General features: G+C 45.2%; 1 protein-coding gene across 5 annotated transcripts; it reads right to left on the bottom strand.

Annotated features, from left to right (window-relative positions):
* Positions 1 to 1,074: 1,074 nt before the first annotated feature.
* On the bottom strand, positions 1,075 to 26,755 carry sff (BRSK family serine/threonine-protein kinase sugar-free frosting). 5 transcript variants are annotated; one of them, XR_011174569.1, is made up of 14 exons: positions 25,220 to 26,608; positions 17,594 to 17,774; positions 17,132 to 17,272; positions 16,152 to 16,302; positions 15,662 to 15,877; positions 15,248 to 15,447; positions 14,770 to 15,000; positions 13,834 to 14,123; positions 11,276 to 11,439; positions 11,036 to 11,188; positions 10,782 to 10,956; positions 10,060 to 10,289; positions 8,655 to 9,575; positions 1,075 to 3,196 (listed from the first exon to the last, which is right to left on the bottom strand). XR_011174569.1 is itself a non-coding variant. In XM_069124143.1 (13 exons), exons 1-13 carry the CDS (start codon positions 25,317 to 25,319, stop codon positions 9,351 to 9,353), a joined length of 2,457 nt encoding a protein of 818 aa, XP_068980244.1. In that variant the 5' UTR covers positions 25,320 to 26,755; the 3' UTR covers positions 8,563 to 9,350. The 5 variants fall into 5 exon arrangements, 4 of the variants coding, with proteins under 4 accessions (XP_068980244.1, XP_068980245.1, XP_068980247.1 ...); XM_069124143.1 differs by lacking the exon at positions 1,075 to 3,196 and having other exon boundaries at positions 8,563 to 9,575; positions 25,220 to 26,755; XM_069124144.1 differs by lacking the exon at positions 1,075 to 3,196 and having other exon boundaries at positions 8,563 to 9,575; positions 11,276 to 11,427; positions 25,220 to 26,742.
* Between the last annotated feature and the right edge of the window lie 222 nt (positions 26,756 to 26,977).

The raw sequence follows: 26,977 nt of genomic DNA, 5'->3' as shown, positions 1-26,977 counted from the left end.
AATTAGTAATATTTGTTTATTAGTAATGTTGCATTATTATTACTTTTATACATATTTGATATTGGCCATCAACAAATATGTTACAATTTTTATCTCCCCACATTCTCGTGTTTATTCGTTTGCTTGAAAACTAACGATATTATTTTATAATAATACATAATAATCCATAGTCATTGCGTGACAAGTACCAGTAGTATTCGTTAGTACAATAACTGTACACTGTATTTGTAGTTTGCTTCACAAGTAAACTATAGAAAAAGTAATTGAATAATCGAATGAATTGTTATTCGATAAAGTGAAATAAAATAAAACAATTGTGATATAAATGTTGGTTACATCTGGTGGTGTAATGATCATTTTTTTTCTCCAAAACAAGGTGATATATACATACCCATTTAAGGTCGACAAGAAAGAAACTATTTAATCGATTCGTGGGACCGTGAGACACTCGAATCACAATATGCGTACACCGTTGCCGTGGTTTCAGGAATTGAACGTTAAAAAAAAGAAACTAGTTCTTTGTTATGCGGAACAAGGGTTTCAGGGCAGGATTGTTTCTTTTCTCTTCGTAAAAAAATAGTTTACTGCAAGTGCATCGAATTTAGCGCAAATCCCTAATCCCTCTGAACACGATCGTTCAAATTTTATGGAGTCAGTTTGCCGCTAAACGCGGGCATTTCAAAGGTGGTTAATCGATTTCACGATCGATAATTGCATCAACTTGTAAAGCAACTCGAAGCCATATTCTTTTCTCGTGTTTCCGGCGTGGAAGTTTTCGAGTCTTCGAACACGTTTGTGTCTTCTTTCATAAAGTTGTACTTTTTCAAAATTTCGAACGATTTTATTTTATCACATACTTAAAATTGTCAATATATTTCATCGGTGTTTCCTATATCGTTAAAGATCCATTGTTTGTATATCTCCTGCGACCGTTTGTGTGACGCGGTCATTGATTAATTCTGTGATGCAAATTAACAACTCTCAAATCGATGTAACCACTTTTTGTTAGGAGTGCTCTTTATTTGCAAAATAAGCGACAAGTATTTTGTAACTTCGTCGTAATCGGCTGCATATGGTGAGTACCTATGTATGTATTTATGTATATCATTGTTGTACTCATGCATCGATTAGATAGATCGTCGTCCCGTTTTTTGAAATTTCTTTTGTGAAAACCGACCAAAAGTTTAATACTCAAACATATTTGCATCTGCTCTAACGCTCTATTAGAAATGAACAAATTTCGAGCTTTCATCTTCTTGAAATAATAGCATAGCAAGGTAATGCTATTGTTAAAGTTACGAACCACAGTTACTTTTTATGTTATTCCGTACACATCGAATAATGGAATGTATAATCGAAGCCTGTCTATCGAATTGTTCCTATTGTGTGAATATAGCGTTGTACGATCGGTTCCCACTAGAATTTCGACGGAAGTTTAAATTCACGCAGGCAAGTCAAGCGAAATGGTTTACAATAAGGAATACTTTTCAGAAAACACATCTTCGGACTCACAGCCGTTATTGTCAGTTGTCATGGACGTTACTAAATACTCGGTACATACAACGCGTAATTGGCAAATCGAATCGCTGTACCTCTGGGATCCTCTAAATAGAATATTGATTATGTATCTTTGATATGAACTGTTTCACACGAAATTTGCAGGTAACAATCGTTTTATTTCGATACGCGCATAACAATCGATAATAAACGTGCTATTTCATTTTTGAAACTTTATACAAAATCTTATCGTAACAAACGTCGGAAGTTACTCAGTTATCTAATCGGTATTCGATAAATTGAAATTAGGAATTCGTTAGTTCGAAACGTCAAAATTTTTATTCAAACGATCATTTACAGATGTCCGTTATTCGAGAATTTTAAATTTCTAGACAATTTGAACTTTGAATAACGTTTGAAAGCGCCCGTAACTTATCACTACCATCCACTTCGTACGTCAATATGATTTTCTTTATCGTTTAACAGATTAGTATACTGCTACAATAGTGAAAGACTTCACACGAAATACATATAATCGATACTCACAATAGAAATCGAAGCTCGTTTGCACGAGATACGACTCGTGGATCCCTCGTGTACGACATTTCGATTTTGAAACTTTTTATCGTTGAGATATGCCTGTATTAAAGGTGTGTCGTGAGATTGCTAAATCAATCGTGAAAGCAATATCTTCGTTGCTACGGCTATGAATATGGATAATTCAGCACTAAGGGTTTCCCTATTGAAAAGGCGTTTTGATTTTTTCTTTCTTTTTAGTAGCAACGATCGCATATTAATCTTAGTCAATAATTTTCCGACAGCCCTGAGCAACGTTATTTCGCGTTCGTACCATTTTTTATCCGTTCCTACGACGTAACAATATCTTCGTCAGTTGTTTTCGTCGAATCGGCTGTATAAGAAAATTATCGTTCGTCCCTTTGCACTTTGCGTAAATTTTGACGTAACGCGCTATCGCGTCAAACTTTCTATCAAATATACTTTCCCATTTTTTCAATTAAAATACGTAATGGCGTAGCCATATTTATAAAAGTACCAGATTATTTAGCATCGATTATATCCAAGTTTCGTGAATACGATACGGCACGAAGAATAATACCGGTACAAGTGCAAAGGGTAGAAAGTTGTTGCCAACCATAGGAAGAAAACTAAACGCGTGTTGCGTGTTAACGTGAAAAGCATTGAAATACTAAAAATCGGTGCACGGTGGCGTCTACGCGTAAACGGTGAAGAAGTCGGTAACCCAGCGAACAGTATAGCGTGAAAAGAAGCGTCTCCGGGAGTGTTTCTAGTCGATTTTGCTTACAATACAGCGATCAACACAGTGGAACTACAGATTCACGCCTTTACTAAACTTTACTAACTAGTCGGACGCCGTTGGTCGCGGCGTTAATTCGCGACCGTGCAAGATCGAATTGGCCGAAGGTGCGCCGACCTACCGTGCCAGGCAACGCTTCTATCTTAGGACAATGCTCCCTTTCCTCTTTTCCGCTTCTGCCTCTTTACGAGTTTACCGTTCGTTTCGAAATTTCACGCTTCTCCCTCTATAGATGGAACCGTTTGGGACGAATCTTTGAAGGCTTCCTCGGTGTGAACCCAGTCATTCGCATTTGAACGATGAAAATTTGACGCATTGCCAACATATTCTCTTTTTTTTGCGACCGGTTACGATCAATGAAACCTAAACGAAGAGACAATCTGTGAGAACGATAGAGCATGATTCGTGATATATGAAAAAAGAGGCGACGGTTCGATAAGATTTGGCATTCGTTCTGCGAGAGGAATCGAGTTACGGTGTCGTGTTCGCGATAAATGCTTTCGCTTGGAAACGCGTCAGTAAGTAAATCCGAAGGTGAATTCGAAGACGAAGCTGGTAATGATAGGGGAACGAAGTGTTTCGTTCTAGTCGATAAGCTAATTGGAGCGGTTGGCGAGCTCGAGAGGTTGGCAGAGGTTTCAGTTTCGTGCAGAGGGTAACGGAACGACGTTACCGACGTTACCGTGCGGCAATCAGCCTCGTTCCAGCGGAAAGAATCTGATTTGCGCGTCAAAGCGAACATTGTTCGTAAACGGAATCGTTGATGGTCAACGTACGTGGGCAATCTTCGAGTTTCGTTCTTCGTTTTATCTCTCTTGCTCATCTATCCGTTGTGCACCACATCACGCCCGTACAGAGATTCGTAAATACACACGATAATTATACGAATGTGTCAGAAGCACGATAATAATCGATTAGTTTTAAACCTCGAGCGACGAGAGAGAATATCTTACAATAGGTAATGCGTTCATCTAGGCGCTACGATGCGTGCATCGCAGCAACCTTCCTACCGTAGTGACCACTCGCTCGACAAATCCAACGCAAACAGTGGATAGAGTGTTTTCAATGGTTTTTTTTTTTATTATCAATCGTTTATTTTCCATTGTTTCTACGGAACTTTATATCTCCGAAAAAGTACAGCGAAAGTGATCGGATCGGTTCACGAGGCTGAAAGAAGCTACGAACGCGAGTTAGTCGTCTCTTCCTTTTCTTTTTTTTTTTTTTTTTTTTTATTCAAAAAAGAAGCAAGTAACACGAGGATGATTCTTGTTCGTACGGATTTCTATGAAAAAACAAATTGGTTGACTGGATTTCCGTACGATCTGACAACGGTATTTCAATGATACAACGCTATAATCCGTTTAATCGGATTCCTTAAACAAGGCTGCCACGATGCAGGTTCGAAAGCATAGTGCGCCCGTGTGTATATAACAAAACGTCAACAAGTAAACGTGCGATAAATCAATCGATTGCAAATCGCCTTATAAATTGTATAAAAATCTCTATTTGCCTAGCTTAATGCCTTAAGGATACGGTATTGGGAATTTGTATAATTCCTACAGGTTTATGTCCAGTCGAAGAGACGCTGTTGCATTTATTATTTCTGCTCGGCAATCTCGTCTCTATACACCAGGAAAAGCACGCATGCCCTCTGTGCGCTCAGCGACAAGCACGGTGAATCTCATTCAGACTTCTTCTTCCATCAAACGAGTCGCCAGACTTTTGCAAATACATCCGAACAGTAGTATCCTATACGTACGTATATAACGGAAAGTGGATTTTGGTATTCAAAGTATATGTGATAAACGTAGACACGCGAACGATTTACGGTTGTGTATTTCGGGAAACGAATAAAATAGAGGTAAGAGAACGGTAACGGAAAGTGGACAGAGCGACGACGATCGATGATAATCCTGATCGTTTACGAGATACACGTTAGAACGATTCGAGTATTATTTTAACAGAGTTGATCGAAAAGATGTGCAGATTCGATAAACGAAACGAGTAGAAACGTACATCAGAGAACGGTGGCAGCGTTTTTATCGGATCGAGACAGGTGATCGAAAGGAATCGCTGCGCGTCGGCACAGAGTCACGTGAGGCAAAAGCGAATCGAAAAATAAATCGGAGACACATGAGGGATAGCGAGTATTATTAATTGTCCGTCGTGCGATACGCGTGACAGGTGAGGCAAGCGCGTGCGCCACGCGGCACGCCCAATTGCAAAGAAAAAGCAGCAGACAGAAAATGATGCCGAGCTATTTCATGCTCGACACCTAATCCATTCACTCGAGTATTCACCGAAGTACTTTAGTATTTTTCTCCATTCTTAAATTCGCACGATATAAAATCCTAGCTTAGTATGGCCGGTAATTTGTTTCTCCTTGTTTCCTCGTCTCCCTCTCTCTCACACCCCCTGCCTCGCATCTTTCTCTTTTTCCCATTCCCGTAATCATCCTACGAGTTTTCCCCCTTTCTTTAGTTACGTCTATGTTACTTACGTCTTACGAATGGTTTTACATTAATCCGCAATTAGTAAATAGATAACCGCAAGCTTACGTCTAAGTTGAATTTACGAATTAGTGGTGTGTGTTATGTTGTATGACGCATAAAATATCAACGAGTCGCTTCAGCTATCCAACAGCAATCTCTCCTCGCTCACGCATAACACACTCACACACATACACGCTCTCTTGCTTCCCCTCTCTTTCTCTCTTTACCATTTTATTAGTTTACTTGCGATTTCGCGTATTGCAAAGCCCGTTTTATTTCCTCGACACGCAACAAACGATCCGTCGTTCACGCTCGTACGCATTCTTCCTCTCTGTTTCTTTGCTGCTTCCATTCTCCCTCTGGATCAGAAGCATAGAAGGTGCCGTACGTCAAACGATTACAGCATCTTTTTATTTTCTATCTGCAAGCTTCTTAATGGAATGTTGTGGTACAAATAGGGGAATCAGTAAGAACGAGTAATCTAATCGCCTATCAATTAAACCAGGCTTACGTCCGACTATTTTTCGCTTTTCTGTTGTTACGACTCTCTTTGTTCGTCCATCTTGCCATCGTCGAAACCGGGTGTCATACCTCGAGAAGAAAACCCGAAACGTTTCCTTTTGTTGCAGTCGATTTTCACGAGGGAAAAACGCAGCGATGATACGGAGAGAAAATAATTCGAATCTCTTACGAGCAAACGTTACCCTATAATTTTGATCCGCGTCCCGTGATATAACAAAACGTCGTTGCGTCGTCCATAGGATCGCAACGAATTTTTACCTAGTGAAGACTACGACTATGTCGTTTTTCTTGGCAAAAAGAATTTCTCCGTTTTCGAAGCGTTGGTCGGAACAACGATCCGCATACTCCTTTCTCTCGATATAATTCGTACGTAGCTGTTTATGTAGGAACGAGTCGTCGTACGCCGTACAATGTACAATTTAAATATCTAAAGCGAGAGAGCTATCGGGGATCGTTAAGGGCTTCGACATTGCAATATTTTTGATTCGAGCGAACATCTAAGGTTCGAATTCTCTTGCCTATGTCTATCTAATCGCGAAAACTTTAATATCACTAACGCCTCGTCTCGACTCGTCTGCCGTTAAGATTTATCGATCGAGCGTCTACTAGAATGGCAAACTTTCACGGGATCCATCTCCGATTGCTGCGCCGTGTATCGACCGACGATCGAATTACGGAAACTGAAAACCATTCTCTCCTTTCCGACGACACTTGCAACGCTTCTTTCGTTGTCGAGTACTACCACTCCGACCGTCTCGAACGTGTCTCGCTTCTCGTCGAAAATTACGTTACAACATACTCTGGCTAATCTCCCGTCCGATCGATTTTAACGCACGGAGCGTAGTGGTTCGCGAACGCGCAGCTTTTTTCCTCGAAATATTTAACAAAAATATAAACGCTAGGCGATTTTTTCACGGTTCGATATGACCGTTTAACATTCTAGAGTCGATCCGTTTGTAACCACGTGGGTCGCGTCGACCAGGGGTACACGGGCGTTTCGTTCGGTTCGTCGAGACTTCTACGTTCGGCAGGATTCGACTTTGGTTACGTCTATAGCGAGCCTTCGATTAAAAACGGTGCTCTTCTTTTCTTTCTATAATCACGTTCACGATGCATTCGTCGTTCCACTAAGAAGCCAGGATTATTTTCGAGATATGTTTCTGTGTATTGAGAAAAACGTGTACGATATTTAATTATAACATTTTTTTTCTTTTCTTTTGAAATCACTTATCTCTATTAGTCTATGATTAGAAACGCTAGATTTCATCTTGCTGCGTTCTCTCGTCCCTTCTCTTTCCCTGCGTTCCTCATTTTCGTCGTCTATTTTCGCATAAGTAGCAGACAAGAAGCCGTACGCGTTGCAACGCGTCGCTCGTAAGTGAAATCTACTTATACATATATGTACGTGTGTGTGTGTATTTATATATATATATATATAAATTGTTGATATTTATATATATATATATATGTATATTTATTTATTTATTCATTTATTTATATATTTATATTCGTATTTATATATTTATATATTAGTCTTTTTGAAATGTTTTCTCGTGCGTGCAAAAAATAAATCTCTCGACGCGATCGTTGCGTCGCGAGTGGATTTTCTTCTTTTCTTTCTCCCTTAACGCGTTTCTTTTTCCTACTTTCCCCGCTGATCCTGCGTTTCTCTTTTTCTCTTTACTACGCGCGTCCCGTAAAAGTTATAGAAACATCGCGAGACAATTTCAGCGACTCGTTCGTAAAGTTTGCTGGTTCGCGATCGTGTACCGAGAAATAGGAGCTGGCTGTAACAGCGAGTCGCTGATAAGACGATCGAGGATTCAAAAATTCCAGATTCGAAATTGTCAGCATGCGAAACGATGCGCGATCGAAAACGTGGCTTGTCCGCTGTTCGAAAATTTCACGAGAGCGAAGATGGAAAATGCCGACGAACGTCAGAATCTTCCTGTTTTTCGTCTTTTTCTCCGCGCAAAAATACGCCTATCAGTTTACACTAGATTCTTCGAAGCACTAAACAAATTAGAAAGTATCGTCTTTATCGCGCAATGTAAAAATAGCGTTAATGTGAAACGTCGACCGAACAAGCGTCTCTTCTCCAGAGTTTCCATTTTCCCACTTAACTCGAGAAGTTTCGTTTCACAAAACTTTAATATTTACTCCCATTAGTGGAACATTAGTTGCATTACTTTATATTTGATTAAGGCGGCTTGGAATCAATATTAGGGTATTTTTGCGTATAAGGCATATATCCGACTCTTTGTTGTTTCCGATAAAACATCGATTGCCTGAAGCGAGTAAGAAAGACTCGGTGTCCGCGAATTCACGAGTAGTTGATTGCTCAAAAAATACTATTGACTGTTGGAAACAAAGGAAGAAAGAGAATAGCGCATACTTATAGCGAGAAGCGCGTTGGTGACTTTCGGATAATCGACGTTGTATAATGTTTCGAATTGTTGAACAATAAGAAAATCGAATAGCTTCGTCGTATCTAATGGTCGACGCAATAGCAATATGCAACAAAGTCGTTTAAAGAATCGCCTAAAGATGCAACTAATTAGCGTCTACGATGAACGCAACCGTCCCAACGATGTTTAAAATCGAAAAAGCCGGAGAGGTTAACAGAAAATCGATTTCCATCGAGCTCGACTCGACGAGAAGTTCGTGTAACTTGAAACCTGTTCGTACGACAGTCGGGGAAATTAGCCGCGGTCGATTTTCTCTGAACTTTTCCAGCTTTTTCTTCGAAACAAACGAAAAGGTAAAACGAAATCGCTAATTGACGATACACAACAAGATATACGTACCGGTAAACCATTCTTACAACGGCACGATCCGACGTATACCGGTACGATGTCACTATTGCACTTCACTTTCAGGTAAAACCGTGCTACGATTTGACAAAACGATCACACGATCACACGATCACTATGCAAACGAAACATCAAAAGAGAAGGATTCGCGTTGCGGCACAAATTTCCTCCGTTGTTTTTGCCAGTCGAATATATTTTGTGCACGAGATGCGTCGCCGAACGATCCGAGAGTTGGACGTCGAGCATTTCCTTCATATTTTTCATCCGAATCTGATTTACTCTCCTTTCACACGGATGTCTCGTTTCTCTGGTCTTCGTCTCTCAGAACGACGACTATCGTCGAACTTTTCCTCAGGATCGTCTCTCCTCGATCGCTTTCGATGCTCCGAATTTATCCGTTACAATCTCTCGTTCGTTTGCTCGCGACGTAAGGAAGTCGTGTCGAGGTATTTTTATTCGGTTTTTCGGTTAAATGTCGATCTCTCCTTTCGGATCGGTAATGCCTCCTTGAAGTCTATTTCGTCCTCGGCCGAAGCTTCGTCTCAGGATCGTTGCTGCCTCCCCGGCGTTGGATCGTTTCTTGATCGGAGATAGAGCGAGCTGCTCGTACGAGGGTCACCAGAATCTCTGGGCACTGTCCCACAAGTTCTTCAAGCTTGATCGAAACTCGAAACGGAAGTTCTGGTAGTATCACGCTATGTTATTGCCGCTCATCGTTGTTACGCATTTTTTCTCCGGCGTGTTTTGACTCTCCGAATTACTACGCACCGCCTTTGTCGGACTTCCAGGAGTCGGCGTCGCGTCGCCTGGTAACGGGTTGTTGTTGTTCGTTGACGTGGAACTCCTGCGACCGTTTTCGCGGGTCGGCGATTTCACGTCAAACACGGAGGTGTCCGATTCGATGTCCGAGTCGATCTGAAAACAGTAGTTTTCGATTCACCATGTTTCCCAAATCTCGATATTGTTATTGCGTGGGACTAGCTACGACTAATGCGTAATTGGCTACTATACGACTGATAACGACAGCGGAACACGGTTACTTTTTAACGAGAAAAATCATTTCTAATGGCTTCTCTCGTCAATGGGTTTGCTACCGTGCCAGTGGCTACTTGGCTATTTGCATCTAACGTAGTTTTCGGTGCACAGCGCGAACAACAGACACGTTATTTTCTACGCGTGCCATATACTACGAGAAGGGACTACGAAGGTCGTGAATCGCATGAGCAGGAATTTGTCGATATCGATACGACGAGTACATCGAAAATCGGCTCGACGTTTAAAAATAAATCGAAGGCTATCACCTGTCGTAATTGCTTTCCACGAAGAATGATTTTTGCAAGATAAGGAAAGAATTATCGCGACAATGATGCGCGGGAGGAGGAAGATGACGATGCACTACCTTGTTGAAACAGACTACCTGTCTGGTAGCTGGGTGCGGGCTGAGAAATAACCGTTCGCTGGTGTCGCTACCGCAGCTGGAACTTTCGCTCATCTCCGTGGTAAATTTTCGAGATGCTCGCGGACTAGGCGGTGCCGCGCGGCTTTGTCCTCCCAAATTTATTCCTACGCTTCTCGAGCAGACCTGCGACTGAATGTGCTCGCAGACCCTTCGAAATCTTCGGATGTTTCCTGAAAGATAAAACATCGATGGAAAATTGAGTCGTCGTTAGGTGCCGCGTATCGAAATCGGGACGGAACGTACGGTTGAAACGGGATTACCTCGTCGAGTAGACGCACGCGGTGTAAATCAAGCGGCGCGCGAACGAGCGACAAACCGTAAGAGAAAAACCCGAGAGCACTGCGATTTGTGACTTGTAATTATACACGCGCACATACGCCGACAAGACGGCAAAATTCCACTTGCCAAGGTAACATCGATCTAGTTGCGCTTGGACGATTGCCAAACGCCACCACCTTACCGATCTACCCTAGTCCGCGGTTTGTTTCCGATGGTGCTTCGTACCCTCGGCCGTCCTTTCGTATCGCCAGCTCGATATTTCGCAAATTAAAGTCGCGCGCGAAATTATTCAATTATCCAGGAGGCGAAGAAACGCGAAAGCTCTTTACTATCGGAAATGAAGAAGGTTGGCGTTGCGATGGAAAATCAGAGAATTCACTTACCGCTTAGCAGAGTAAAAGTAATAGCGAACAATGGTTCGTTCGGCTGTTTCGATATGGCGCTAATGTCCACTTGAAAACGGACTTGTCTTTGGAACATTGCCGGCGCTGTACTTCCCCTTTTGTATTCCACTTTGAAGGACATCGGCGAGCTTACGCTGTGAGACAACTCCGCTATCTGTTGAACGAAACTTGCCTTTAACGTGGGCCCGTGTAAACAGCGTACACGAGCGTACGACCTTTCGATGTAAACTTACCGATAAAAAGGCGTGAATCAGGTCGGCTTTGACGCTGGCTAGAGCCTTGCCTTTTACCAGAATGGTGAACGTTTCGTCTTTCTCCGTGGTCATCAGACTACCGAACCATGATTTCTTCGTAAGTTCCGGGGAGGAATCCGGCGTGAGATGTACCTTCGCGGAACAAAGCGAAGCACGTTTAATTTCTATTCTTTGTTTTCTTCGCTTCGTTGAAAAAGGTGAAAAACCAAGAGTACCTACCTCCTCGGCGCTTGTGAGCAACTTGCGTCGATGAAATCGGGGACTACCAAGGAACGAGTTCTTGATGGTCGTCAACCTCGATCGCCAGTGATGAGCGCTAGATCCGGCGCCGGTGTGCGGCGAGCCTGGCGGTGTAACGCCGACCGCGACTACTGCGAAACGGACTATTCTTTACCTGTACCATCGCGTATCCTTTGCGTTTCGAAGCGAACGCCAAGTTACAACGAGCGGCCATGATCTTCGCCACGACAATAACAAATTATTTTGTCGAACAGAAGGTAAACGGGTTTAGTCGAATATTACGTGTATTTTTAATTGCGCGCGATAAACGCAGAATTGAATGTTTGCGTTGTACGCGAAGGCGATTAAAGAGCAAAACAACGCGTAGCATCGTCTGGAAGAAAGGATGCTTCTTCCGTGTTTCGGCCGATCACGGTGTTGAAAAGAGGGAGAAAAGAAAAAGAAGAAGCGAGTGAGCCACATAGAGGCTCGTCGACGATGAATGCACGCGTATCCAGTCTTTAACAATGATACGTCGTACGCGGTGTGTGCTCGTTATGCGGCGTAAGCACGGTCACTTGCATTTTTTAAAATCGTTCCAGCTATTAGCCCTTTCTGGCAAGATAAAACACGCGCACTCAGACAAGGCTTTCGCCATTTGCCCCGTACAAATGATGAAGGTACTCCGGACACCTGCGCCTCGTTTCAGCTACTTTTACCCGTTTTACCAGGTTGCAGATCAAACGTTCTTCTCTAATTGGATGTTTATTTATGCCAATGACTCTACTCTCTGTAACGACACTCGACAGTAAACTTTCCAACGGTTTCTGTCCCGTGGCTCGCTACACAAAGACCCTATCCTTCGGACAAGATGATTGCCAGATGTCGATACATTCTTACAGAATATTTTCAGCTAGCCTAAGGACTCGCTATAGATCTTAGGATTTATTTAGCTTAAGATCCTCCAAAGGGACAAATAGTCTTTGTCTTAACAGTCCCTATACCTACCAGCCACAACGGGAAGATACTGGAAATCTGCTTTTCTCACGTACGACGCTTGTCGCTAGCAATTTTCTCTCAAGGGCGGTTAGCATCCTTTTCCAACCACCAACGCAAAATTAGCCAATTAACAGCGACGTCCATTTCCCTCACTTTCCGAACCAACGCTTTCCTCAACGAATCCGATGATCTCGTATCTTTAGACACGAATTGGTAGTTGGTAGTTGGCAGCAATCGCTGATCCGAGTTGCTCGATATCTTAGGCAACCATCGTCCGAACTTGTATCGCATATCGAAACGCATCGACCCGAGTTCGAACTTGTAACCGCGAACCGAAATTAGTAACCGCGAGTTTTACGCCACGTGTACACATAGAATATATTGTTAATTAATATTTATTGTTAAATATATTCGAGTGTTTCTTCAGTACCTATCACGACATATCACCTCAAACTGGTGACCCCGACGTGATCGACAGCGAAAAGAGGTGTGACCGTGATAGCGCCACCGAGACTTCGATCATCGCGACTCTAAGACTGTGGCAATCTGAATCTACGGTCGCCGGGATTTAAACTCGGGTCCCGAACGTTCGTAACGTAAGGCGCGCGCTACCCACTGCGCTGCCGTCGTCCCGTGGTAGTTAGTGTCGAGTGGCGGTATTTGTTGTCGAGTGCCGCCACATCTCCGATCGAAGTATGCTGTCGTCGAGTTTACGAGAAAGCAAACGAATTCGCGTTTTTTAACAGATACATCAGGTTGCTCCAAAAGTTTCTTTCGTTTTATAAGGAAACAATAGATGCGCAACATTTCTATTATTTTATTGAATTACGTATGATCCATTTTGTTCTATCAAGACGAAGACCACGACATTTGACGGATTAGGTTTCACGTTCGTATAAAGATGCATCGTTGTAAAAGACACGTTTGTAAAAGAAAGACATTTTTCGGACGACCTAATGTATTTTGGTACGCTTCGTAACGTATAAATGCATCTTCGAGCTTTGAGCCAGCTAACTAGTTTTACGAGGATTTACAGTCGATTAATTCGCGAAACACAATCTGCAGGGCACTTTGGAAGAATGGATTATTCATCGAAATAACGTAACCTGGCGGGGTGTATCGATTGTGTAGAAGGACATCGGATAGTTTCTTGTTCAGCGATCTAACGCTTGGTTAGATAACGCCATTAAAATCTCGACGTTATTTCTGCAAAGTGTTTCGTAAACTGCTATTAGATCCTCGAATCGGTTAAGCTGTGGTGTTACATACCGTAAAGCGATAATTTGACTCATCCTTTGTTTCCGCGCGTCCTGCTCGATCGAATCCTCGTCGAGCAACGGGACCAAAGACCCGTACAATAATCGGGGTTTGCCCCGAACAAGAAATTCGATTATTAGCGTTTTCTAAGCAAACGATCATCCGTTTCTTCGCGTTGGACTATCGCGAATGACAACAAGGAGGTTCCTTTAGGCAAAGTCTCGTAAAACGATGCGATTGATTTTTATAACACCGAGTAAAACCAGAAAGAGAACAAGGGAGAAAATAATGTGAACGCTCACCCTGCTGGACGTCGTTTATTTCTATTCCCACGTTGGGTAGAACCGGAACAGGGGCCACGACAGGCGGTGTGCTGGTGTTTCCGTTGCCCGCTGCAGTTGTTACCGACGACAGTCGATGAGGACTCATCGTCTGGCCTAGATGCGAGGTCGGTGGTGCCCTGTGAGGACTTAGCAATCCTGCGACAGCGTTCGAGCCGTGCAACGGCGAACTACCTGGCGTCGATGCGTGCGAATGCGACGCGTGTGTGTGGCATCCCGTACTTGGCGAACGACGCGCATGATGCCTAGTGCTGGAAAAAAAAAAAGAATGTTTTGTCAGTCTAATCCGCGACAGGTTTGAGCACGTTTGAAACAAAGATCGTGACCAGAGATAGACGAGATGACAGAAGGCTCGAGCGACCGCTAAAGGGTATTTGTTGCGAACAACGTTGGTATTAGACGGGATTATAGCGACAAGTGGTATTAGCGTCTGTCCTGATCCGCCCTTGAACGATCTGGCGCAAGCGTCTAGACTTTAGAGAACGATATTCGGGATATTTGGAAGCCGCGACTCGGACCAGATTGTGCGTTGTTTCGCGAGTTTGGCGTTCCATCGATTCGTTCACGGAATCGGTTCGTCGCAGGATGCTCGAGACACGGTTCTAATCGAACGAAAGCTAATCGTGCGAACGAAGCTCGCACGTGACACGTCACGAGGGGAGAAAGCAAAGAGAACGGAAGAAAGGTATCTAAAGGGAATACACGTGAAATCGTACACGCGATGCATTCGCGTCGAGAGACCAATCGCGGTGGTCACGCGATCGTGAACTTCGACGAAGCCCGGAGATAGTAATTCGCGAAACGATCGAGCGTGTCGCCTAGCCTAGCAGCTTTTCACACAGTGGTCGATCCGATTCGTGATACGCGACAGGAACGATCGTTTTCCATTCTACTTACCTCGACTGCCTTCGAGGCGTTAGAGGAGAACCGTGACTAATTTCGCCGAGATTCAGGGCCGTGCTACCGTTTACTCGACACGTGTCCACTCGCTTTCTCGGTGGATCCGCTTCCAATTGTCCGGCGGATCCTCTCATGCCTCCTCTCATTACTTCCAACTCGTCCTCGCACGCTGGTCTTCTCCGTTTTCGCTCCAACAGTAGAAAATAGATCACCTTCTCCGTGTTGTGGCTGCACCGAGAAAACCGTAGAACGTTAAAAACGACTGAAACTGTTCGGAGAATACGTACAGAAAAATGAATACGCGATTTAGATTCTTTAGCGATTGACAACTTTTAATTTGTCAACGCTCAATAGGAAGATATCTCCTTTGACTTTTAGAGAAACGTGCGGCAATGGAACCAAGAAATCGAACGGGGACAACTAATCTCGAGGCAAATTGCTAACTTTGTCTTTTCGTTCGTGCCACCACGCTTACTTCGGGCTGAGGAGTTCTTGAATCAGTTTGTCCCGTTCCTTGAAGCAACCTAAGCTCGCGATCGCTTGCAATACGTCCGGATCGATCGCCTCCACGGACGGAATAACGTGCGTCTGCACCACGTCCATCATCGACAGCTCTAATTCTAACTCGCCTTTGCCCGCCGCCGTCACCCACACGTGCCTGTTTATCTCCGCCAGCTGAGGAAATTCGAAATTAGGATCCGTTGCCTGCCGCACCATTTCTCTCGAATTTAGCCCGTTAAACGTGAGCGCCGAGTAGTCGGCTTGTTTTATGACAGTTGCATGATCGATGCAACCGATGGACCCTTCTTTCCACTTGGAATCCTTTTCGACCAATCAGACCAACCGTTTAACGGACCAACAACGAGATATTAAAGCGAAACTAACTTACCGTTAGTCTCTTGTCCGGATCGACTTCGATCATCCCCTTCAGCAGATTCTGACATTCGGGCGGCACGAAGTGCGGTATGTAGAACACGCCTCGTTTCACTTTTTCTAATAATTTTCTTAAGTTGTCGTCGTCGAAGGGCAACGCACCTACCAGAAGCGCGTAAAGTATCACCCCGCACGACCAAACGTCTGCCTTCCTTCCGTCGTATTTCTCACCCTGCAAACGCGCAATTATTCCGTGTTTTTTCCCCCCTTTTAATTAAATTCCCGACAAACGGGAACTCGGCTAACGATAAAATAGTAGTAACTCGTCTCGATGGTTTTCTCGGCGGGCGGCAAAAGGGAAACGCAAGAAAGCAGAAAGTGTATTTTAAAAGACCGTGATTACCGTTTCGTTATCAATCTTTTCCTCCTTTTCTACGGCTAACGACAGAATTATTAAAGTTAGGCAGGCGAAGCGAATACTCGCGCAGGCTAGAGACGAAACTTACTCGAATCACTTCGGGACAGGCGTAATGAGGAGAACCGCAGCTGGTTTCCAGCATGGAGCCGGCAGGTTGCAACGACGCCATTCCGAAATCCGCTATCTTGATATTATTCTTCTCGTCCAACAACAAATTTTCAGGCTTCAAGTCTCTGTGACTGAAAAGGAGAAACCCGCGACCCGGTTATATCGAGTGGTACGCTCCACGCGATACCAATTATTAGGTTGTCCGGAAAATGTCTTTCTTTCAAACATGTTTTTTACGACAATGCACCTTCGTACAAACGTGAAACCAAGTCTGTGAAATATCGCGGTGTTTATCTCGATAGTATAGTATAGTACGTAATTCGACAAAATAATATAAACCAAAAAACGTTGTGCGTCTGTTATTTCCTCATAAAACGAAAGAAACTTTTCGGACAACCTAATACTACAGCGTTAGGGCGGCTACAGACGCGGGTCCTCCCGAATAACTCGACTACAGTCGGTCGAGTCGACTAGTCGAGTCAATTTTTCCGTTCACGTACAGCGACTTACTAAAATTTCTAGCCGATGAAGCCGTCTATGGCCGCCCTTACCCTAAATGGTAGCCCGGTTTAGGGTCACGTAATTTAAATGTCCGATCGATCGAAACCGATGTTATACGGTGTTCCTGCGAGAAATTAGGTCCGTTTCTAGATTTATTCGATCGTGGTAGGTATCCCCGATGTTATCTAGAACTTGGGGGACCCTTCTAGTCTGAATAAAACTCTGTTATCGAGTCGTCGTTACATACGAAATTAATGGAGAGAAATTTCGCATCGTCCTTCGAACGATATGGTTTTTACGTCGAACCAACTGACCGAGATTTCTTTGGATACGCTTTGGCGACAGATTTACCAAGTGTTTTTCGCTTGCGTATTTCCACGAAATATCTCTCTTCGACCCGATTCTTTCCAAAGCAACGTTTTTATATATTCGAATAGAAGAGAATTTCACATTACTCACCAAATACTATGACTATGACAAAAATCTAAAGCAGAAATGATTTGTCGAAAAAATCTCCTCGCTTCCTTCGGCGTTAGTCTACCCTTTTTCACTAAATAGTCGAAAAGCTCCCCGCCCGAAACGTGTTCCAGAACAAGATATCTGAAACGAACAAGCGTAATTTCAGTGTTGGTACACTCCGACTTTTCCGAGCGTGTATTCTCTTCTCTGTCACCGTGAGTAATAGGTCCCGTGAGTAAAACACTTTTGTCTAGTCCGTAGATTTTGCTGTTTTTCCACTCACTCTCTCTCTCTCACTCTCTGAGTTTGTCCGAGTCACCGAATACTCTCTTTTTCAAACGGCCGAATTAAAGTTCAACGACTTGTGCAGCTTGATGAATCTCGAGCGGGTCTCGGTTTTTCCTCGACTCGCTCAAAGCGGAAAAATTCGCGGAAAAATTCAGTCTCTTTCTAGGTACTCACAGGTATTTCTTGTTCTCGTATACGTCAGAGAGGCCGAGCACGTGCGGATGGTCGATCAGTTTCATAATCGCGATCTCCCGTTCCACCTTCATCAGCACCGACTCTGACAATTTTTCCCTGTTGATGATCTTGATCGCCACCTTCTTGCCCAACACACAGTGGACCCCGAGTTTGACCAATCCTGAAGCAAACGTGTTCGCGATTAGCTGTTTCCTTAATTCGACCAATACGTTTTCGTCGACGATCGTTTTCGGAAGAAACTAAAACTTGAATTCTGTTTCGGATTCTGTTTCGGATGGCGCGACGCCGCGTCGCGTCGCGTCGCTGCTTCGGATCGTCGTATCACTGCGAACGAAGTAGCCCGGCTCGAGTGGTACAGTCGTTTTTAGTCGGACAATCTCGCGAGAGAAAATCTGAAAAGCTGCTGAGTAGGGTCGCGGCAAGTAGAGCTCCTTGTGCAAAGAGTGGCTCGTTGTATTCAGCCTGGATCAGCGCGATCGTCCTTCTTTGTCCGTTTCGCCTTTTTTTTCTTGCTCGACGAATCTTTTCGGAAGCGAAAAAAACGAATGGCTCGATGTTAGCCGCAAAAACCGTTTGTTCCCTTAGTCGCATCTACTTTGTTCGTTTTAGTCGCCGTTGAGCGCGGTTTTCTCTCGATCCGCGTTGTATCGCCAGGGCAAAAGGCAATTCATACCGGTGACGTTGTGTCGCCGTTGAGTCTACTGCTCTTTTAAAGCTACGAGCTAGTTTGTAAAACACGTTCCGTACGACAATAACAGTGGAAAAATGGATACGATGTACGACGCGTGACGTATTTTTTTCGAGATTCGAGTCACTGTTCGAGAACCTTCTGCATGATCCTATGTGTGCACACTTTCCTACCTCGGTAAGCAAACAGAGAGGTTTCAGCCGAGTGGTTTCCAGTTGCTTCCATTTGCTAAATCACGGAAAGTTTTGCAGCAAGGACTTTGCGTCCAGCCTGGCTCACGTTACGCGCCATAATTCGATTGGTAATTTCGCTAATTTCACACGCACGCCAGCCAAGCGCTTTGAACGCGAGAAACGCGACCACGAGATTGGAAACCGTAGAGCAACGCAACGACTGTGATTCTTTGCTGGAAGTTGAATTACGGAGTTTAAGAGCGGCAGGGGGAAAAAGTAGTTAAAATCGTGACAAAGAAGAACGGAATAGGATACGCTTTTGTCGTTGTCAACTTTAATCGAAAACATACATTTTGTGCTTCGAGTAAATCGAATGACAAGTTTAAATTGGATCGCGAGCATTCTCCGCGCGGAGACGCGCAAACTTAAACGATTCGACGTATTTAGGGTAAATTCTGAAATATTTCCGTTCTGCCGCCAACGGACGATCGACTCGTGCTTATCGTTCCAAGCGTGCAACATCGTGTCGTGCCGCGCCACTGCTCTGTCATCGTGCAACGATAACGTCGTTGAAGCGGTTACTTTTCCTTCTACGATTGCAATTCTGCCGTCTTTTACTTCTCTGTTTCCGTGAGACCCTCTCGTCCAATTATTTCGCCACGATAAGTAGTCAACTGCGAGCGAAGGGTTGTACGGTGAACAGCAGTTTCGAATCGAGTAATCGCGAAAGCTACGCCGAAGATGTACACGGACGACGACGAGACGTTTGGAGCGGAAATTTGGCTGGGTAGCTAAACGTTTGAAACGTTTCGACCACCGCAACCCTACTCCAAATATCAAACGACAGCCCATGGACCGTTTTACGGGGATCGTAATTAATTCGCGAATGCACCCTCGTTCGTGAAATTACTTTTCAGCCTAAAGATACCGATACGGATACTCGTCAGCAGAGTGAAGCACACGTTTTCCAACTTGATTTCGGTTCTTCGTTGTATACGCGCGCGCTCCACTGGTCAAAAGCGTTTACGAGCGTTCCACGATCACGCAGAAAGTCTGTAAGGAGAGCGTCGGATTATTCGGCTGCCGTTAACGTCGACGAATCGCTTCAACGTTTTAGAACGGAAGGCAACTTTGACGTTGGCGAAATCGAATTGCAAATCAGCTATGATTTATTGGGAAATTATTGGGAAGCAGAATACGTGGAAACGAGCTGTTCGTACAGCCAAGAATTACGACTCTAGGGCGTAGGTATTTGCGACGACAAGGAAAATGAAAGATAGACGGAGAAAGGGAAAATATGATGGAACAGATAGGAGGGAATAACGCGCAAAGGAAGATTTATAGGACCAGCTAAATTGGCTTAAACCGTCTTCGAAGACCACAGCGACGCGATGTCTTTATCCGTTTAAAAGCAGCCGGCTGTAGGCTCCTCCCTGCTTTTGTTCTTTAAGTAGAAGGGCGAAAAAAAAAAGAAAAAAAGAAAAGAAAGAAAACGATGCAAAGAAGCGGAGCTCGTTGCGTCGGCGACGGCTTAGAAGAATCGAACGACCTTCGTCAATTAATTAATCGAATGGCCTTTCTGCGAGTCCGCTTTTACGATTTTCCTGCTGATTATAATTCCTCTTCCAATTTATCGAGCATTTCATAACGCTCCAGACGATTTTTCTTTGTCCCTATTAAACACGACCTATCCTCGTTACGGCCACACATTCGACGCTAACGAATCGGAATTTTGTATCGAACCAGATGATGGAAAAATTGTTGGCGATCGACGCGCTCCAATCAACCATCGTTTCGTATCGCGTTTCGTTGCGAACGTACAACGGAAGAAGGTCGCCGATGCGTTTCGAACAGCGCGTTTAAGCGATCGCAACCGCGATCCACGTGTCGGTGAATCGGATGAAAATTTGGCGAGGGACGTGGACTGGTCGCGCTCGCCAACAAATCGACGAGAATTGCATTAGCGTCGCTATAGGGCGTTAAAGTGCACTTTCCCTAACGACTTGCATCACGCACGATTTACCGACATCGATGCCAGCCATTTTCCCTCGTGGAAATCAATCTCTCCGAAATTTACATTTCGACCGTTTTGTAACGCAATTGGTGCCGTACCTACGACACGCAACTGTCGATAACGCGTCGCTGTTTCCTCGATATTCTTACGGTGCACGAGTGTACGTTGCGTGGACGATAATTCGATAACGCGATGGCGATGGGAACACGTTCCATGTACGCATCGTCGATCTCTCGTTCTCCGATCTTTACGTTGCACTCGCGATAAAGCGCGATAAACGGGAGGCTGCGATACCAGCGCGTTTTCATCTCAAGGTCGTTCTATTTTCTAGCCGCTTCATTATCGAGTGTCTAGCTGATGGAATATTTAAATATCGGCTAGTAATTGCGCTACGATATTTTAAATATAGTCCTCGTGTAGGCAAATACGCGCGTACACGAAGTTAAGTACGTATAATCGGCCGTTTTATGCTATAGAGCAGAGAAGCCCTGCTCGTGCCGAGGATACGTCGGGGACGACGACGAGTCGATTCGAGCCTACATCTGTCAAGGTACTGTTCGCAACTAATTCGACGAATCTGTGTCAGACCATCCGTGTCGACTTTCCATGCTGGTTATCAGTCTGGTAATCTTGTATCGCTGCTTATCGTCGAGTCTTTTCTCGTTCCGATGCAACGAAAATTGCAAATCTAGCGTGGCGTCAAATCTGTAATCCGATCGAGAGAGTTGTTAATCAACGTCGATTCAAAATGAAGGACAAAACGCGCGGCGAGTTTTCCTTTCGCTGGTTCAAAGGTATACTCGTAAACGAAATAAATAAAGCTAGCGGATACGCGGAGGATATGCACGAGCGAAAGACAAAGCGTCTACGAAGCGTCAAATATGATCGCGAGATTCTCGAAACGAGAACGGAAGAATTTATTTTAAACGCTATCGTCGACGATTCGCTCGGCCGATGACCCACGACGCAACACGCAAATGTATTTACCGGCATCCCTTTTTCGTATTCGACAGGACCGCGTTCGCCAACCAAATCGAATTATATCTCGATGTTTCACGGATTGCACGCTTCATCGAATTCTCTTGAATTCGACAATGCACGAACGTGCCCCGTGCGTCTGTCACGGCTTTATCGGCAAATTATTATCAAGCCAGGCGTATATTAATTCCAAAGGACATCTTCGTTACTTCCCTTCTGCGAAATAACACGTTCGATGAACGAGAATCCGCGACACGACGAACAAGAGTGCGCGATCCTTTGCTCGACAAGGAATTTGGCATTCGATGGAAACTGATCGTCAAATTTCTACTCTGTTCTTTTCGCCTTGGCATTATTCCGGCTTGTCGTTGTTGTCCGAATAGTTCAAGGTTTGCGCGTATAAGTACAACGCGTAGGTAAATTATCGCGTGGGACGATTTCGCGAGGAAGAAAGACAAGCGGATTCCGCAGTAGTCCAATTTTCCGGTTTACCTTGTTCCAACGCGACGTGACGTGGCTATTTGATAATCGAAACGCGCGATCTCTCAAGGATATTTGGCAAGCAAATCAGGTTAAATCGTCCCTATGGGAAGCAGTTGGCTGCTTGGCAGATTTAATAACGTTCCTTTCTCATTTCCTCTTTGCGTGATACGAATTCGCCTCTGCAATTCGTTTAATAGCAGCCAACGCTTTGCAACTTTGAAAGAAGCACCGTTTGCTACAATTTTATAATTTTAACCACGTGATATTCGGTCGCCCTCGCTCGTCTAATTCTCCGGCGTCGACCGCGAAACAGACGCTTTTCCCGTCTGTTCTAACCGCGGAATAATTTTTATCTTCAACCGTTTGCTATTCGAATTCCGTTTAATTCGGACCAATAAATCGACGAGAGTGGCCGGCCCGATCGTAAAAAGAAGACGATGAAAGTTGACACGAGTACGAGGAAGAATTTGTTTTGCCGCATAACGTTCGATCGCATCGATTTGTCGCGTCACGCCCTGCGAGCTCTCGAACTCGTTCATCTTGGAGCGCGGTCTCTGGACTCGAAAGTTTCTTACACGACACGGGCTAACTATAGCAATAACGACAACGGTAACCTTCGCTCGCGGGACGTCTTCATCGATTGTCGCGGTGTATCGCGTGCACGCGTACCTGTGCTTCGACCACAAACGAAAATTGCGATTCGGTACGCGACTCGCAATTTCATTAGATTCCACTTTACTTCGTCTCTCGTGGAATTCTGTTCCTGGATACAGAATCCGCCGGGATATCAGTACTGGGACTACCACGCCAGTCAAAACGAATGGTTTTACAATTTTATTTGAAAATTTCTACTTCGTGTTACATTTTTGCCCGTCATGATGTAATGACTTTTGCGACGATAACTAAAGAAACGATATAACGAATTTTATTTTTCCTTTTTCTCTTTGCTTCTATTCAAAATCAAAACAATTTTGTGGTTAATTATACCAATGCCAGTAAAAATGACTGGCACTTGTCAAAGCGTAAGAGGGTCCTTCAATCTGTTTACCGAACCCGAATTAACCAATTGCCTCGTTTCCTACAACTTCCCACGCGTTTTTCAAATTTCTGCCGCGTACCGTTCAATACGACGCTGTCAATTATGAGGAAAGTTCCGGATCGATCACGATGCCAACGCTGGAACTACCACACCAGTGAAAATAACTGGTTTTACGATTTTATAAACGTGCCAAGCCTTCGTTTAGGGATTATGGTCCCGGATCGCTTGATAATATCAAAAATGTACTACACAGCGTAGAATTTCTTTTGTAAGAGAGTAATAAATCGATAAATGTACAAATATTCGATAGAATATTTTTCAAAGACCGGTCGTTTTGGCTGCTTTTGGTAGAAATAGCTTCTAGCGTTAGTTGGCAGCGTGGGAGTATGCCGTGTCGCGTGATGTAAATCCCAGCGAAACAGCACGATTTTCTACTCGAACGAACTTCGTGCTCGTGCGTTTGGTCGCAATAGAAATCGTCGTTCGACGCGAAGTCGAGTCGAGTAGAGACGAAGTCGGAGCAAGAACAGAGTCTGAAGCGCGCATTGTAACATTATCGTTCATTCTCGCGGGGGTGACGCACGCTTCTCCATCGAAACCTGTTCCTCGTCATCCTCTCGTCTGTTCGTTGCACGACGTAGCCGCAAAGAATCACGTTGAACGGTCGCGTTTCTCGCGAAACCACTACCTTAGCTCCTTTGTAACTTCGTCATAAAACGTAATCGGCTTTAATCGGTAAAACATGACGAGTTCGCGTTTTCTCAAACTCCTGGCATTGTCTTCGTTCCGTACAGGTCGATACAAGGTTTCCATAAGTAAAATTACGCGAGAGAAGAGAAGACGACGTTCGTTTCAAAGCTGAATCTTCGTTTAACTCACCAACTACCGACGCGGAATTCCGTATTGGGTCTCGTTCTCAATTCAGTTTGCCCGTTTTTGCAACACTTTCGTACGTGATTCTCTAGCCGAGTGATCCAATATTTTCAATTCTAGCAATGACTTTCTTGAGAAAATATATAGAAATAGAGATCGTTTTTTTAGATATTGTTTTACGTTATTTCTCGATAGATCACGGATAGGAATAAATAGCACAGTTGTTACACAGTATCGCTTGAAACGAATACAATGATTTTTACGTGTTCCACGTTGGCAAATATCGCACTGAGTCAGGATAATCTCGTCGCGGTCGTCCGAGGGTTAATCGGTCAACCTAATTACTGTGTAGCACGACGATTGTTTCAACGATTGTCTCGACGGCCTTTTGTTTACGCGGCCGAGTTCACAGAAACAGTCGCCGGCTCGTAGCACGGAAAACTGTATACGCGGCGAATGAAAAGCGCATTCTTCTTCCTCAGGGAACCCGTTTCTTCGCGATTCTGGTCGCTTTGGGGGTAACGCAACGCGTTAAAAGACGCCACGTTAAAAGCGCTCGCGGCAAGCCGTCCAAGAGGTGGGGTGGCTCCATCCTCTTCTCTCTCTCCGATCCAGAATCGTCCTTTAACCGTGTAACGAAATTCGTTTCCTATGCGACCCGGTTATATTTTCCACGGAACGCGATTATGCCGCTGGATACTCTGTGGAAAAACAGAGGCACGTCCTTGGACCGTGGACGATCGAACGAAGCGTAACAAGCAGCCCCGAAGATCCTTTCTCCTTCGAATCGATCGATGTACCGACCGAAAAGAAAAGCTACGAGATCGTCAATGGAAGTCACGTAATCAGCCGGTAAATTATCGTTTCGTGAAAAGTTAATAGCGCGCGTTAGCTATATTTCGTAACGTAAATAGAACGAGAGGGGTCGTACGAATTTCGTCGAAGGCTCGATGCGACTGCGTGCTCTGATATCTCGCGTGACCGACGTTGCATCACGTTGGGGGTGATACAACAATGTGCAAACCGAAACACGCATCGAGCTCTATTTATACCGTAGCCATGCGGTTTACTAAAGTAACAACTTATAGATTCCGACATAACGGTTAATTCGAATTTATTCGTCCAAAGACTCTTTCTCGTTCCAAGACGAGTAGCTTAAGAGGAAAAGTCGTTCGTCTCGTCTCGAGACTTTGTTCTTCCCGTAAACTCGTCGATGCGGATTCTTGGCGTCAACGATCGGAAAGAGTCTCGATCGGACGAGCGTGGAAGCTTCGCAAACAACGTATCGTCGACAACGTATCGTACGAGTCGTGAGATCTTTGAGGTAGAAAATGCGCGAGGGATCCGCTGCACTTACCTGTCTGGCCTTTTCCCAAGGTCTTCTCCAGTCGATAAGGACCAACGTACTGATGGGTCTCCTGGGTGTTGGACCCGACGGGGCTCTCCTTGCCCTGCATCGTCGAGCCACCTTCCTCCTGGTCCGCCAGGTTGGCTAGATTATCCTAGAAACCCTGGCTTGCCGGTAACCAACCTCCTGCAAACTTCCTTTTACCACCCACCCAGCCAGCGTACCGGCCTCTTCCGCTCCTTTCTTTCCCTCTTTCGCTTCCTCCTTTCGCTCCGTTCCTCCTTTCTCCGCTAGACTCTCCTTCCGTTTTTCTTCCTACGATTGGTCCTCTCTGTTTCGCGTGCTGCCCGTCCTCGTAGGATCACTCCGTGACGGAGCGGTGTTTCGTGTCCGCGATAATCCACGGCATGGCGATCGGCGAGTAGACGACGATCGCTGGCAGATCGTTCTGCCGGATCGTCGAAGGGAGATACCCCCGTTCCTTTCGACGACGAGCGAGAGGACACGGGTGGCGACGGCCACGACAAATCGAAAAATCGACCAACCGAACGATCACCCGAAAACTTGCCCACCACTCGGCTCTGACACATGCACACGCACTGTCACTCGCGCGACCGGCCTTTCATCTTGCGCGGCTGCCTCTTGCGGATCCTTTTCATGGTGGTTGGCCGATTCGCGTTCACCGAACGGGGGCAAATGAGGAAACGGGGAACTCGTACGAGTCCGGAATCGGTTGGATCACGAGGTGGCACGAGCACGGGCCACGGCGGCGGTTCTAGTAACATGGGGTGGGCTCACGTGAACGGCTCACGGTCGCTCCATCACCGGCGGCTCCGTCGGAAACCGAGTCGCTCCTCGACGGAGCCGCGTTCGGCGCCATTGCGACGTAACCGACGCACTCCGACTTACGGTTTGACCGTTCGCGAGTCACCGCGACGATCCGCTGTTTCGGTTCGCGAAACGCCCGCGATGTACCCTCTTCTACCTACGATGGTGCTTTCTCGCCCTTCGCCGTTCGCCCGCAACCACCGAACCTTCGCTCCGCACCAATCGAAACGATTTTCCTTTTCCCGATCGTTTTCGACCTTCGGATCGCCCTTTTCGAATCCACGTCCAGCCAACACGGGAGGAGACTACGAAGCTCACCGACTGTCCCTTTACTCCCCCAGTACCTCCACCCTACGCGGACTCATGCACCACCACCACCACCACCACCACCGTCACCATCACCGCCACTGCCACCGATATTTCACTAGATTCGCTAGAAACTTGTCCGAGGACCGGATCGATTCGACCGAAACATCCGCCAGGCTTGGATTTTCTTTTCGTTTCGACGGATAGTCGATTTATCCAGCCGTGTGTGGTCAACGATTTGGCCCCTGTCGTTCGCGGATGACGGAGCTGACGACGAACCGCGGCGCTCCTAGTTCGATTACGTGTTACACGGGCACCAACAGAGGGGGTAAGTTGCGCGCGCACTTCCAAACTCGTCGCCACCCCTGCGGCCACCCCTTCCTTCACTCTGGCTGAATCGGTGGTGCGTAGCGACCGCTTCGAGTCTCTTCGAAACTGTCTCGTCCGATGAACAAATCGTTTCGGATACGTTCTCGTTCCAACTTCGTCTCTCCGATTCTGCTTTCGATTCGATTCGAGCAGACCACGTTCACCGAGCGTCGACATCGTCCATACTCTTCGAGCGAATTCTCGCGCTTTATTTCCTCGATTTCACACGCCGCTTCTACGATAAACGATCTGCCAAGGCAAACT

This window comes from Bombus flavifrons, chromosome 11, assembly GCF_040668555.2.
Source record: "Bombus flavifrons isolate JBK064 chromosome 11, iyBomFlav1_principal, whole genome shotgun sequence".
Classification (NCBI taxonomy): domain Eukaryota; kingdom Metazoa; phylum Arthropoda; class Insecta; order Hymenoptera; family Apidae; genus Bombus; species Bombus flavifrons.
The sequence above is the reverse complement of the archived record's forward strand: the minus strand, read 5'-3'. Positions and strand labels throughout refer to the sequence as shown.